Raw genomic sequence first — 14,510 nt, 5'->3', positions numbered from 1 at the left:
TGGCCAGCACCCGAAAACGGTTATACCCACAGCAGTGTGATCTTTTCGCCCAGAGACCCAGACCGCTGGAGCACAGAGACGTCGCCCAAGATTTCGGAACCTAAGGGTCCAGGTAGCTAACGATGCTCTAGATCTCGAGAGAGTGAGACATGGAGAGACATTGCGAAGGAGGCGCCGGAGTGACAGTGAGGTCAAGAGTCGAGACTCAATGTCAAGACGGCGACGCCAACGTAGCTCGAGATGAAGAATAAATAGGTCAGTGTTTTCTCTCGAATAACGAAAAAGAATCATCAAGCACTCAGCAAGCTCAATCATCTCCCGAGTACAGCGGCCTTACAGCATCTCTTCCATCATTCTTTCTGCTTCTTCCGCTTCTTCTTTCTCTAATTTCTCTCTCGGCTTCGTCAGACTAATCACCGAATCGTCAAGATGCGCTTCTCCAACACCTTGGCCGCTCTCTGCTCGGCCGCTGCAGTTACCGCACTTGCTCTCCCCCAGCAAATGACCGTGGTCGTCCCAGTTTTCACAGTCATCAACTACCAGGGCGGCGGCGGCATCTTGCAATCTCTTGGTCTTGCCGATCTCGACAACGAGATCAACAAGTTGAACACCAGCCTCACCAACTTCAACGCGGCCAGCCTGCAGTCCCAGACGGGCGGTGTCGTCGGCAATGCTGTCGGCGGTGTCAAGGGTCTTCTTAGCTCCCTTGGACTCGGCAACACAGCTAACGTCGCGGCCACCAACTCACTCAACAATGTGCTCGCCCAAGTTCTCAACCCGATCCTCAACGGACTGAGCACCACCGGCGGCATCCAGAACGCTTACGCAAATGTCTTCAACCAGCTGAACAACTTCAACGCCAACGGCCTCGCGCTCAACCCCGAGCAGTTGCAGCTGGTCAACGCCTACCTGGCCCAGTACCAAGTGCGCCTCCAGCAGCTCATCGCTCTCATCCAGGCCAGACAGGCCGACTTCGCTGCCCTGCAAAGCGGCTCTTTCCCCCAGACTACCCAGGCCGCCATCACCAGCCTGCTCGGAGGCGCGAACGCCCCAACTTCCCTGGACAGAGTCAGGGCCTTCCTTTCTCAGTTGAACGTCAACAACGACCAGCTCCTCGGCGGTTCAACCAGCCTGCTCTCCCGCATCGCTCCCACCCTTCAGCAAGCTGTTGCGAGCGTCAACAACGCAATCCAGAACCTCATCCGCGTCACCATCCAGGTCTACATGGTCCCGGTCTAAGACCACTGGCCAGTCCGAGAGCGTTACGGCCGATCTCCTCAACCTTTTGACGAACTCGCAAAAAAAAGCACTATATGCACCTTAATGGAAAACAACAGGGGTCTTAATTGCTAGGAAGCTTGCTGTACTCGGAATGGGGTTCGATGCATTCTTTACACCCCAGGGATATGCCCTTCATTACAACTAATTATCTTTCACCTCTAATAATCTTAATAATAGTAATAATACAACTCTCATTTGCACCTCTGCAACACAGTTTCTCTACCTTTGACTTCAATTTTTTGCTCGGCCGAGATAAGAATAACTCCGGAGATCTCGATCATATGAAAGCGGTACGTCACTACGACATCTTTAACCGTTTGAGATTAAGCGGGATGCAGTCCAGACCAACGTGATTGCGTTGTCTAAGCCATCAGCTCTTACCAGCCTATCGCAAATGCTCCTACCGTTTGGAAGGATGTCCTGGTCGGGATTAGCGCACCGAGCGTCAAGGTCAGACGACACCAGACAACGCAGCACATGACGTCACCAAAACATCAGCGGCCGACCAGTATTAAATCCGTCTCTCTGCATCATTTGGCAACCTCCTTGCCTTTCACACACCCTCCGCCAGTTGCCTTTACCCCGCCATCAACCAGCCTCAAATCACGCTCAACATTTCCCGTAGTATCTCGATCTATCAAACCGAGTCAACCATCGCCATCATGTTGCAAAACACCTTCTTCACGAGCTTGTTCTTCCAGCTCTGCTTCGCGCTGCTCGCGGCTGCTGCCCCGGTCGACTCCAACCTCTCGGCCACTGCCCAGAACAGCTGGCAGTATGGAACCGGTGGTGGTATCATCGGTTTCATCGTTCTCGTCCTGGATATCATTGTCTTCAGTGCGTTGTCACCCTTAAATCTCTACCGACGTATCGGCCATTTTGCTGACCGTCCCGTGTTTCAGTCGAGGTTCTCAAGTCCGACCGCCCGGTGAGCCACAAGGTCCTCTGGTGTCTCGTCGTCTTCCTCTTCCCCATCATCGGCATGATCGTCTACTGGCTGTTCTCGAACCGCGCCGCCCATAACTCTCGCTCCGGATACGAGCCGGTGGCATAAGGAATAACGTGGGATTGAGCTCAAGCACTTGTCATCGTTGCAGCAAGGAAGGCGAAGGTGGCAAAGCGGTCAATGCCTCGAGGTATTTATCTAGGGTTACCTGTGTCTCTGGGTTGCGTTGTCACAAGATGTGCATGTTTGCCTGCGGATGAATAAATAACGACTGGAAGCGATGGCGTTCGGATGAGGATCATGGTCTTGCAGGCCTGTCATTAGTAGGAAGTTATTAGGTTTCGCGGACCGCGGCTGCCTAGCCTGTCATCCCAATAATAACCTTTTTCTTCTATATGTCAAGTTTTCGTGGCGTGCGACACATCAACACCTCGGTTTCAGCTCTACCCCATTTCTCTACCGAGATGCACCAGTGGCTCTATGTATGATTACAGTCGCCATTTTCACCTAACTGCAACACGCAAAAGTCACATATTCTGGCAGATGCCCTGGCGCTACCACATACGGATGGGTGACTTATCAAGTTTAGTTATGCGGCTTTTGTTAAGTACTGCTGCCTAGTAATTGACAACCCTTAATAACATCTGACTTCAGCTTTGCCGTCATCGTTCCATCAGACTGCTGCGTTAGAGTCACTCTCCATTATGAATCTCGTCCCAATGTACTTCAGGGAAGTCTTCTGTCGGAGCATCCAAAAGTGGCTGCTCAATGCCCAGCAAAGTCTCATCAAAGAAGGCCTTGAGAAACACTCTCGAGATGTTGACCATCCTGTTGCCGTCAATAGGACCCATTGGACGTGTCGTGCCGAATATCTTCCAAAACGTCAGGTCGGACCAGTCAGCATGCACGGTTCCATCTACAGAGAATAGACGCCACCATCCAGTCTGCCAGGCCCGGTAATTGTTCCAGGTGCGGTCGCTGTTTGCATTGTGGCCCTGGAAGCCGAGGATCATGGACGGCTTCTTCAGGTCCGAGTCGGAGGTCTTGTTCAGGCGACCCCAGTTTTGCCCGTCTATGTTGACGGCGGCCGCCACGGCATCGCTTTCCAGAGCCACAGTGAGAGCAGCGGCGCCTCCGAGGGACACGCCGAATGCTCCAAAGTTCTCAGTCTTGAAGGGCGCCTGGAGGTCTGCTACCAGCGAGGGAAAGTAGTCGATGAAATGTAGCTGGTGCTTAACCCTGATGGCGTGCAACTTCTCGATCCATTCGTTTGTGTTGCTGTAGACTGGTCCAAGGCCGTAGACACCGGTGCCGTTGGGGTATCGCACAAACGGCTGCTCATAGACGTGGTCGAATGCAGCCACGACGTAACCTTCACGCAAAGTTAGCCCTCGTAAGGGATATCTACATCAAAGTCGCAGGCTCACCGTGCGAGGCGAGGTTAGAGATGGCAATGTAGTTGCCATCAGTCGGTACACCCCAGCCGCCGGGTCCAAAGAGCAGCGTCGGGCCCGTTCCTTCATCTAGATATGAGGCATTCCACCGCAATGTCGACGTAAGGTGGGAGATATTGTAGTCCCAGATATCAGTGTAGAGCTCAACAAGCTCGGGCTCGAGGTAAGTTTTCGGGCATGGCTTATCCTCCAAGGTGGGATAGTATAATGTGACGAGATATTCAGTCGAGACATTGTTCGGCCAGACGAGGTCGTCTTCGTTCAAGAAAGGGACGACGAATCGTTGGGCACCGACATTGTATTTGCCCGTAGGAGGAGGTAGTGGCTCTCCAAGAACTGACTGTACAAGCGAAATCCAGAGACAAAGCGTTGGGGCCCAGGAGATCTGAATCTTCATAGTGATGGTCGTGAACGGAGGGCAATGGCTGGCTGAGCCTGACGAGACGAGAGTCTCACGGGCGTTGACGTATTTAAACAAGCATCGTGGTAAGCTTCTCCTCGTCTCCTTGGCAAGGCGTTTTCTGACCTCGAACTCCTCTCGTCAGAGTTGCAGAAAGCCACTACCGAAGCGGATCGGCGGCACAGTCGAATCAGAACAATGTGCGTGAACCGTCTTAGTTCGGCCTTACCTGAATTAGGCAGCTCGAACTTCTCTTGCAGGATCTTTACCCCAGCCGACAGGGCTCTCGCTACTGGACGTAAGCTCGTGGACCGAATGTGCAGATGTAAGCTCTGAAAACGGTAAGAAACCTCGGCAAGGTCCAATCATAAGATTTGAGATAAGCTCGACGTTGGCTGGGAAGATGGGAGGACTATTTTAATGCGAGCTCCACACTTGAGATGAGCAACTGTCTCGTCACGACCTCATATGTCAGTCTAAATCAACTATGTTGCCAAGGAACGGGAATAGGCTTTTATCATTTCATAATCTCAGACTTCAAAGGTTGTTTTCATACATACTCTTTTGCCGCAGTTTATCAGCAGCATACGCGATACGCGGCACGTGTTTCCTTGCAGTGGCGGTAACTGACAAGGCTTTTATGTCAACTGCCTGCGTTCAAGTTGTCTCTACTGGGTCACCTCGGTCAAAATTCACATAGTCTCAGTTCCAGTCTACTCCCCGTCTCAAATTCTCTCCTGAAGAACACCACTGACTCATAAAGAGTGTAGTTTTAAGCAAGTCTTCTCTCCCTCTGCAGAATTCTGACCAACGCCTATCCGCAAGACTTAGCAGGGGATAGTGTGCGCAAGTGGTTGCCTTACGCAGACGGGATATCTGGAATGATCGGGGGTCCAGCTTGCCAATTGCCGGAAGCATCCGAATATCCAGAGATCTTAGAATTTAGGTTGGTCCCATGTTACAGACGACCATTTGCAGTCCTAAATCTACTAGTCTGGGGTCGCGTAAGTCTTTGAGTTGCGCCGAAAATCTGCAGCTACTCAATTTAGGGACTGATACCTAGCCAACATAAAGGCCCTGGACATTCCCAGTCTTTCCTTCCTATGCAGTGCGAATGAGAACTTTCCTGTTGTTCTAGACTATCCTCCATGTCTCCCATCTTCCCCCGCTGAATATGGCTATGGCGTCCAACGACGAGATCAAGGCAACAGTCTCTGACTCAAACTTCAAGATCATCACAACATTTGCCTACTCGGCAGACCTCTCACACAACAACGCACCTTTACCGGAATCAAATTGCTACATGCTTAAACATGGAATCAATCGCCTCCAAGCTGCGGCATGCGATCTTTCATGGAGCGCCGTAGCTGAAAGCTTGCATAGCATCGACCGCGTGCATTCACTCTCCTAAGGAATTGATGCCCACATGCTTTCATCCCACGGTGAGGCATGCAAAGACCCTGGAAGGCGCTTCATCGTGCGTTTGGCCTTGAAAAGGGACAGGATCCTCAACATCATGTCGGGCCCGAGACCCAATTCGACGGATCCCCTTTACCCAATGACCCTGTCGAGCAACATGAGTCCTCTCGGTACTTCGGCGATACCCGCATACTTGGGCACGGAGCTGATTACGCCTTCGTTATTCACCAAGCATAAGACCACTCACCAAAAGCCCTACAGCGCTGCTTGGAACCGCGTGGATCTAGACGAGACGAAATCGCCTGCTGAGTGTGACGTGCTATTACAGAACAGGAACGGCAACATCATGGGGGCAGCTTTTAGGAGGTGTTGTGATGGCCGGAGGGCCTATAATGCGATGGAGTTAGTGAAATAGAGTCAATTGGGCTGCCTGGCAAGCTGGGTGAATTCAGTGATGTGTCGATGTTTCTCGCAGGTTCACCCTGGCTCCAGGGCCCAAGGGAAGTGTAGAGGCAGGCGCCCGGAAGCGGGGCCCTCTGTACAAGTGACAAGTGTACTTTTGGAGGAATGGTAGTTGGTTGACTCAATGTGTACTCATTGGGTATGGTGAGATGATATCAATAACTAGATTATAAGGGTGGCTGCATTGTATTGCGCGGCATATTGCATTTGTAGTTGGTTGACTTAGAGTAGTGCCAGTGGTTGTAAGATGGGTGTCTCGAGAGGATGGGCGCGGGAAAATTGCTGGTGTAAAGGACACAATCATCGCTGCAACGGAAGTGAGCGATGGCGAGGTGGTTTGTTTGAGTTCGGCCGTTGGAGGTTTCATACAGGGAAAATGTTACTCTAAAAAGAAAGAGACAAGACACCCAAGAGATGGGCGCCCGTAGACACTAAGAAATCTCCCAATGTATACATTGGATAGGTAAAGTCGGTATGTTAGCTGGGAGGGCTTGAATATGTCTAGGGGTTCATAAACTCTAAATGTGTTGAGTGCTTGGTATTACACTTATATCGCGTTATGTGGAAAGCTTTTCCTCAAAGTATTGCATGATACGAGCGGTTTTTGAAAGGCTTTTTCTCTTTTTTGAAACTCGCGATGACCTCACCTTTTTCTGATAAAGTCGGTATCTAATACGGATAAAAATGGTGTGTTCTTATATCACGCGAATAAAGTTGAAGGACACTACCATCACGTGAGTATGTTTAGTCTCTTGCTTTGGTCAAACCGCATTGAACAACTTCGTTTCGAGTTTCTATCAGCAGTCACACGTTCCGGACGTCCTGCATTTTGCCTCTGGGACGGTCTCTCACACGGTCTAGAGATTTCCAGCCACCAAAAGCTTGGATGTGAGAAGAAAGGCTACTGAGAGGTACGTAGACGCATTGGAGTATCAGCCATCCAAGGCTGGATCTGATTTTAAGGCAATGCTGTACGTCACTGCATCACGCGGTTCAAGCCCCGTCATAGAACGGTAGAACATGTCCAACTGAACGGCAAATGGATTTCCTTTTTCTTTCGATGAGAAGGACGTCAAGACCCACGCTTGAATATGTACGTATGCTGACGCAACACAGCCTGGCTTACACGAACAGCCAAGGATGGACATGCGTACGTGTCATGTCTCACACTAAGACTTCGTGCAGGCTTATTGTATCACTCACAACATTGATCTTACCAAACGTTATGATTATATTGCAACCCAGCTCCAAGTTTGACTGTCGGCTATATATCTATCAAGTTTTCTTACATCATTTGCTGCTTGATTTGAGTTTCCGCTGTAGACTCATTTTTACATCATTTACGTCAGATCAGGATCCTAGGTCTTAAGACCACTACTTGAACATTAAGTCTCAATGGAACTTAACAACACGCCAAAGATACTATTACCTGACGAGTCGAAGATATTAAATTGTAACCGGGCCTGTTTCGATCCACCATCGACCCTCGAGGCGGATTCGGACATTGCGGGGATTGGCGTAAGTGGATTTACATTTGCACACAACTTATTGTCATCGACATGAAAGCCTTGTGATTGACATCATCTTTCTTCAGGTACTAGTTTCATTCTTGGGGACTGCTTGGCTCGTTGTCATTATGGTCATATTTCGATACTGCCTGACGTTCGACCCTGGCGTCAACCCGTTGAACCACTCGAGCCACCGTCTGCAGCCCGGTAGCGACCAGATGTGGAGGCCTAATGTGGTTGACGTCAAGGTTGTCGGTATGCTGAGACGACATCGACAGCGGCTTGGATTCCATCCAAACTGGAGTTTAGTGTCAAACAAGGTATCATCCCCTCCCTGTAGACTGATGGTCTTACCTCTTTGCTAAATTGTATCTAGATTCTCTTGAACATGTGTGATGTTCAAATCCTCACCGGGCTTGGTATATTAACCAGCAGTTTTATCAGCTTAAGCTGCTACATATCAGCGTACCATTGGATGATAAGCAGCTATTTAGCCTGGTTTTCAAATATCACACATGCAGGTTGCTTGTCTGCTCTTCGAGGTTATCTTTACCAACACCAAACCGAACGAAACATCCGAATGGTGCTTGTCACGATTCTTCTAGCTCTTTTGGTAGCATCTATTGTTCCAACAGCGTACTTCAACTGGGCCCGAGACTGGTACCCACCTTCAGCAAGCATCTCCTCATCCAACACCCGCTGCTTCATCATTCCTGGGATGGGCCAGGCCCTCTGGATCAATCGCACTTGCATCAATGATACAATCTCATACGAGCTGCCCGACGGAAGTTTATGTATCGGGCGCGAAAAGCTGCTTCAACAAACTGATGCGTACCAATCGGCTATTCTTTCAATTTCCATTTTGATATTTGGGTTTATATCACGATTCGTCAAACTCTTTCGCAAGCTATCAGACCTTGCGAGAAAGAGAATTAGTAACACCCTAGGGCTCTGGGCAGCGTCATGTCTTCTTACAACAGCTAGGGCCTGTCGCAGCTTTGCCGTTACGCCTATAAGGAAGTGGGCGCTCCGAGTTGTACGACCTTTGGATCTCATGATTGCCTCATATTTATTGGCCAAGTTGTATACAGAACTACTCTTGTCGGAGTTAGTAGATGTAAGTCAAGATACGCAATTGTTGGCTCCGTTATCATTCTTCAACGAGCTATAACACAACCTGACAGATATCATGGCTTCTCGTAGCGTCTTCCTGGGGAACAGCTCGTCTTTTCCGAGCTCGTAACTCCGGCATTACTACTGAATCGGAGGACAAATGGGGTTTTGGCCAAATACTGCCAGTATTCCTCTTTTTGGGGCCTTTGCTGGCCGTTCTGGTGCCCGTCATCGAATTCGCGCGAAGCTAAAAGCAACACGACAAGCACACAGAGAACCAGGAGTCTGCTAGGAAACTCATCAACTTGTTAACCTCATACCAAAGACGTAAGTAGCCATCTTCGTTATGGCTTGGACTGAACGACAGCTGACAAGAAAGGACTCAATATGAATGGGCAAGCCCACGAAGACGCCGGTGCCACACTAGATGAGATCGCTATTATTCTGGAAGAATTATCACATAACGTCAGTGATGGCTTGCCATCTGATCGCGATTTCCCCCAGAACGAAGACGGTACAACACCAAGGCCAACCAGATTCCAGGAAATGTTAATGGACGGCGACAATACGAACATGGGGGAGCCGCAACTAAACAACTCATCATTTACGGGACACGTGGACACGAACGAAAATGTTTTTTCGTACCTAAATCAGGAAGTCGTCATGGAGGCAAGGGGTATAGACATACGCGCATCCATCGCATCCCATTTTTCGGAGTCGCGATGCGTGATGCTCGTCATGTGGTTGCTTTACCTTCAGCTTTCTTCTCTTGCTCCTATGGTATTCGTCTCTCTCTTGACTCCGTCATACGAATCTCCCAGTCAAGTTTTCGCCGAATTTTACTTTACTGTCTTCTATATACAGCCCATGAACTGTTTCTTCGCCATACTTCTTGGTCTTTACATCGACAGTTCTTTGATTTCGAGAAGACGATTAGCTTTCTTCGGGACACTGCTTGCGCTACTCTTGACATGGAGTCTGATCTCGAGGTTTTGGCCAGAGATTTGGATTCTTTTGCCAAGTTTCCTTCCTTGTTGTGCTATCATTGTCTTGTTCTTGTCTTTGAGCTATCAACAGACAGTAGCAAATGGCGGTATATTGGCGATGTGATAGAGTAAGCTACGAGTTGACGAAAGCAAAAAGCCTTGAAGGAGTTGCTGTCTTACAAAATAGATGTCGTTGCTTATGTATATCAACTCATGTCTCTAAGTAATTAGCGCATGCGGTTTGTTGAAGCAGTCGTCCCAGCGCTTCCCAGCCGACGCATAGAACTTCTCAAGTACTTCACGGGCAGCCACCGGAAGCCAAATGCCCAGCTGTCGACTATCCTGATCCAAGCGATCCGTAATAAAATTTCGCATCCATTGCCTCCCGCACTTTGCTTCAAACCCCGCCACGATCATGGGCCACGATGTGCAGATCCTGAGTGCTGGGTCGGCAGCGGATGCTTGAAGGAGAGCGAATAGCCTCTCGAGATGAGTCTTCTTCTTGGACGTCCACGTTCTATTGTGAGTGATAGCGCCAGAGCTCTGGAGCGATGATATCCCAAAGAGAACCACGGCAGAATGGTATATCTTTGCCATCATTAAATGCCCTTCTGGTAGAGTAGTCATTGTGTTGAACCAAGCGTCCGGGGAGAAGCTCAAAATCTTTTCTAGAAGACCATACGCCTCAGAAGAGACAGATCCTGGAGTGTCTTCAGGCCTTCTGCGTGAGGCAAAGAAACGGAGACGGTTGATGTGGATAATGTCGATGAACAAGTCGACGGGACATGGGAATTGAGGATAATATCCGATGCCAAATGCGTCTTCTATCAAATCTCTCATCTTGAAATTAGCAAGCGGCGCCATTTGATCGTCGGCAGGACTCGTGGTGTTGGCGAGATTCTCAATACTGTGAAGGCCATGTCAGCAGCATATAATAAACCACCACACTGTTTGCAAAGCTCCCTGAGCAAAGGAATTATCACGTAGACGGAAAGGTTTGGAGCAACCCGAGGCGCGGTTTCCATGGAATCACTTACATCTTGCAAAAAAGGACGAGAGATCTGAGATGCGGTGATTTTCGACAGAACTCTTCCCAGCCACCACGCAATTCAATCAGCGCTGCAAAGCCATTAATGTGAACTCGCCAGTTTGGCGCTGTTGCCGCCGCCATCAACTATCAGTAGAGAATATTAGCTCAAAGACCATCATTCGGAAGCCAGAAGACGCTGTCGTACATCACCGAAAAGGAAGACAATCACGCCAGCCAGTGTGGCATCTGCAGACCGCGTGTTCTCGTTCTCGATCTCCTTGTTAAGTGCCTGAATTGCTGTGAAACGGTGGTGATAACCCCTGGCTCTGACTTCTGCTGCGTAAGGATCATCCCGTGTCGGCGATAGACGCGACATGCGGTGCTCAATGGCCATGGCGACCAGCCCGTGTCGCCGGTACGGTTTCATGTTGTTGATATTAGATATGGGTACAACCCAAGGGCTTTTGCTGAGTTGGTTTGAGTGAAAGTACGGCCAGACGAACTCATTCCCTGCGAAGTAGACTTCTGTCAGCACTAGTTCCGAACAGTACATCGGGCACGCGAGCCCCATGCTGGTCAAATTCACACGAAGAGGTTTTGACTCACAGTAGTGCGAGGCCTCGCCGATATCACATGTCTCCGTCCGTAGTTCCTGTTGAGGGAAGATGTGAACAATGCGATTCTCAGAAGAGGCTTGTTGGACGGCTTCTTGCTTGTCACCGCCTTTCTTGTCTGCCTCTTTCCCCCTCTTCTTGGCGGCGTCGGACTTGTTCGCTGGCGACCTTTTGCTCCTCCAAGGTTTCGTAGTCACCATGTTGGGGGCTACCCATGTCAACGGCCTGATGTTCTCATAACCCGGACATACGATGCTGTTGAGTTTGCAGTTGGAGCAGACGGGCCGGGCCGAGTCGCATACCTTCCCCCGGCGTTGGCACTCCCAACAGGACTTCTTCCGACCGCGACCGCCGCCGGCAGCGGCCTGGGATGTTTCCATCGGCGTCGAGTCAGTGATGAGCGGCTGTTTCGACATCTCTGTCATCTATCGATTCGCAGAGATGCCGGCACGGCAGCTTGTACTCTTTGGGGCAAGTTTACTATTTGGATGGTGGAATGACGGGATGGAACACAGGATCGATCTCGCGACTGACCAACGACGTGGACGAGACACGGGGTGGCGAAGTGCAGGTCTTGGCCTGTTGGATTTCCCAATCAAGTATCGCTTCGCGTGATTAAGGAAGAAAGTACCGTACAGACCAACGCGTAAGGTACTTCATGCTTGGCTCTGGTACGTACGCAACATTTCTTTTTTTCCGCCGTGTAACACGGTGCTTTGGAAGATCATCCGAGAATTGGAGGTGGCTTGTACGTATATCCTGTCGGCCAATAATTCACTTGTACTCCACTGCGCCAGCTGGCCAGTCGTTGTGGTTCGATCGACTTGGAATCCGGCTGACTCTCCCCGGATCACGGAGTATTCTCCGGTAAAGCGGGGCTCCGCACGGCAGTTCAGTGGGTCAACGGGCCCGAATCTTCGGGATTTGAATGGGCAGGATCGGGCCAAAGCCATATTTGAGGACTTCTGAGAACAACAATTCCTTCATAAACGGTAGTTGTAACTCTCCAGCTGAACGACCACATATCGCAGACTGACGAAGCTCTGTTTCTCCTGCCGTCAAGTGGTGGGCTAGGCAGGAGCAAGCGGGTCGCTACTGCAGAAGCACTTTACGCGTAACGCGCGCGTTCCAAATATCCGTCGCGTCGCCCCTCCCCGCCAGCTGTTTCGCGGCCAGCCATCTCTCAACTACAACCAACCCCTACCTTTTCTGATCACCAACAATACTAAGCCGACAGTTCCTTTCCAATCCTCGTGCAGTTTGCTCTACTATCAATGGAACTCTCCGGTCTAGCTCGGGCATTGGGTACGCCGAACAAAAAGGCTCGAGGAAGGACCTACATGCCGTCTGTGGGGATGATGCGCCAGCTGGGTGCGCGAGCGTTGGGCCTGAGGCCAACCGCTTCTCGTCAACAACTTCCACTTCCAGACTCTGGTATGTCCCTATTTTCTGTGGGGTGTTTTTCAAGGGGTTTATGTGTTGACTAACTGCCTTTTTGGCGAGTAGTCCCTGCGGAAGATGTTGTCACCGACGCGCCCGACAACCAACCACAGCCCGAGACAATCGATCCTTCTCCGAGCAAGGCCACTACGAACACTTCGATCACGAACCCATCGAACGAGCAAGATAGCGGTGGCGAGAATAACGGCCAGAGGAGTAGGATATGCTCGGAAGACCGCACCGTCCAGACCGCCAATACCGCCAACGATAACAGCGAGACAGAGCCGACCGACGCAGCGAATGGCCATGTCGACGATACCATAGATCTTGCTCATATCAAGAAGGAACCAGAGGACGACCACCCACTCCAGGCAAGCTCTACGCCCGCTGACGTCACCGACCAACAATGGGAGCTTCGCGCAATTGTAGGGCATGAGGTAGACCCGGAAGACCCGACTCGTCTCCGGTTGCGCTGCCGCTGGGCGAACACCGATCCCAAAAACAATCTTACATGGGAGCCCGAGTGCATCATTCAAGAGGATGCCCCTGCTATGTGGAAATCTTACGTGACAAAACGAAACCCCCGCAAGGACCTGGGCGAGTATCAGGACTACTGGCATATTCTCGGCATTAAAGGGCATACTAAGGCGAAGGGGGGCAAGTTCAAAATGAAGATCAGCTGGGTAGGCTTTGAGAAGGACGAAACTGTGTCTGAGGACTTCGTCGAGGACAATAATGCCGAGTTGCTCAAGGAGTACTGGCAGAGTGTCGGGGGCCGGGAGTCTGCTGTACAGGCCCGTCCTACTCGCAAGCGAAAGAGAGCAAGGGCTTGAGATATTTCGTATACAAGACGCAGTATGCATTTGGGAGGTTTCATGCCACGGGACGTTTCCTGCATTCAAACTTACAACGTGGGGCGGGTTGGGACGGAGTTTGCATGCTGGAGCGATGGCAATAGTTTTCGAGTATAAGAGATACCCAATCAGTTATGGCATTCAATCTGGCGATAGGTTCGCCCAGGCATCGGCACAACAGGGCGGTCATTTTCCAAAGAAGAATGCTCGTTAGCTGGCCCAGTTAGCGAATGAAAACAAATATGCAGCGTTAGACTAGAAGCATGCCGTGATTGTGGATTTTTAAATCTTATTGTTAACAGACAGAGTGACATCTAGCTTAACTTCCCTTTTCAATGTATTATCCATGTGTTTTCTGGTCAACGAAAGTTATTTTGACAGACACCATCCCAGACATAACCTTACCACCATTCAAAACCCTTCATGTCTTCATCTTTCCTTAATCAGGCCCGCCCGCGTCGAGAGATGTTACCAAGTCTCCGGTCTTGGGAGCTCACGGTTGCTTGTCGTATATTCCAGATGGCGTACATAAGCCGCTGAGAAAATGTGTCAAAGAACCCGCTTGCGTTATGCCTGTCCGAGGTTGCGGTGTCGACGGACGCCTCGCTGAGGTCCTGGTAACATTTCTGCAGTGTCGAAGAAACAAATGCGGCCTTTTGGCGCATCTGCTCGTACTCGGCCATGTTCAATGGTAAATCCAATAGGACAACTTCACCGTCTCTGTCGGAGAATGTCTGGCCATTCGGAGTCCCATGAGCATCGGGACTGGTGTTTAGGGTTCGTTCTAGTCCGTCCCTCTCATCATATATGCGTCTGACAAGAGAATCATACAACTTTGTTGCGTTGTTGGTTTCTCCTCTGGTGGTATCGGGAAGCGCTCTGAAATCTCGCAGAATCTCGCTCAGCCGAGTAAACGAGGCATAAAAGACTTTGAACTCTGACCTGCATTGAACTCTGGCCGAGTTCATCATGCTCATTATCAGCTGAGGCTGTCTGAAGAGCT

At 50.3% G+C, this 14,510-nt stretch overlaps 5 protein-coding genes across 5 annotated transcripts; 3 read left to right on the top strand and 2 right to left on the bottom strand.

Moving 5' to 3' along the window:
* Window positions 1-429: 429 nt before the first annotated feature.
* On the top strand, window positions 430-1,239 carry CkaCkLH20_02219 (uncharacterized protein; the record flags this gene model as incomplete). The annotated part of the gene is made up of 1 exon (XM_038884938.1): window positions 430-1,239. The coding sequence occupies one exon, from the start codon at window positions 430-432 to the stop codon at window positions 1,237-1,239; it is 810 nt and encodes a 269-aa protein (XP_038749726.1).
* A 704-nt stretch (window positions 1,240-1,943) lies between these two features.
* On the top strand, window positions 1,944-2,335 carry CkaCkLH20_02218 (uncharacterized protein; the record flags this gene model as incomplete). The annotated part of the gene is made up of 2 exons (XM_038884937.1): window positions 1,944-2,118; window positions 2,184-2,335. The coding sequence occupies 2 exons, from the start codon at window positions 1,944-1,946 to the stop codon at window positions 2,333-2,335; spliced, it is 327 nt and encodes a 108-aa protein (XP_038749725.1).
* A 584-nt stretch (window positions 2,336-2,919) lies between these two features.
* On the bottom strand, window positions 2,920-4,078 carry CkaCkLH20_02217 (platelet-activating factor acetylhydrolase; the record flags this gene model as incomplete). The annotated part of the gene is made up of 2 exons (XM_038884936.1): window positions 2,920-3,599; window positions 3,655-4,078. The coding sequence occupies 2 exons, from the start codon at window positions 4,076-4,078 to the stop codon at window positions 2,920-2,922; spliced, it is 1,104 nt and encodes a 367-aa protein (XP_038749724.1).
* A 6,696-nt stretch (window positions 4,079-10,774) lies between these two features.
* CkaCkLH20_02216 (C6 zinc finger domain protein) lies at window positions 10,775-11,638 on the bottom strand (the record flags this gene model as incomplete). The annotated part of the gene is made up of 2 exons (XM_038884935.1): window positions 10,775-11,133; window positions 11,206-11,638. 2 exons carry the CDS (start codon window positions 11,636-11,638, stop codon window positions 10,775-10,777), a joined length of 792 nt encoding a protein of 263 aa, XP_038749723.1.
* Window positions 11,639-12,487: 849 nt separating this feature from the next.
* On the top strand, window positions 12,488-13,486 carry CkaCkLH20_02215 (uncharacterized protein; the record flags this gene model as incomplete). Its single annotated transcript, XM_038884934.1, has 2 exons — window positions 12,488-12,647; window positions 12,720-13,486. 2 exons carry the CDS (start codon window positions 12,488-12,490, stop codon window positions 13,484-13,486), a joined length of 927 nt encoding a protein of 308 aa, XP_038749722.1.
* Between the last annotated feature and the right edge of the window lie 1,024 nt (window positions 13,487-14,510).

The sequence above is a fragment of the Colletotrichum karsti genome, assembly GCF_011947395.1.
Source record: "Colletotrichum karsti strain CkLH20 chromosome Unknown Scaffold5, whole genome shotgun sequence".
Classification (NCBI taxonomy): Eukaryota; Fungi; Ascomycota; class Sordariomycetes; order Glomerellales; family Glomerellaceae; genus Colletotrichum; species Colletotrichum karsti.
Note: the sequence above shows the minus strand (reverse complement) of the source record. Positions and strands in the feature narration are given on the sequence as shown.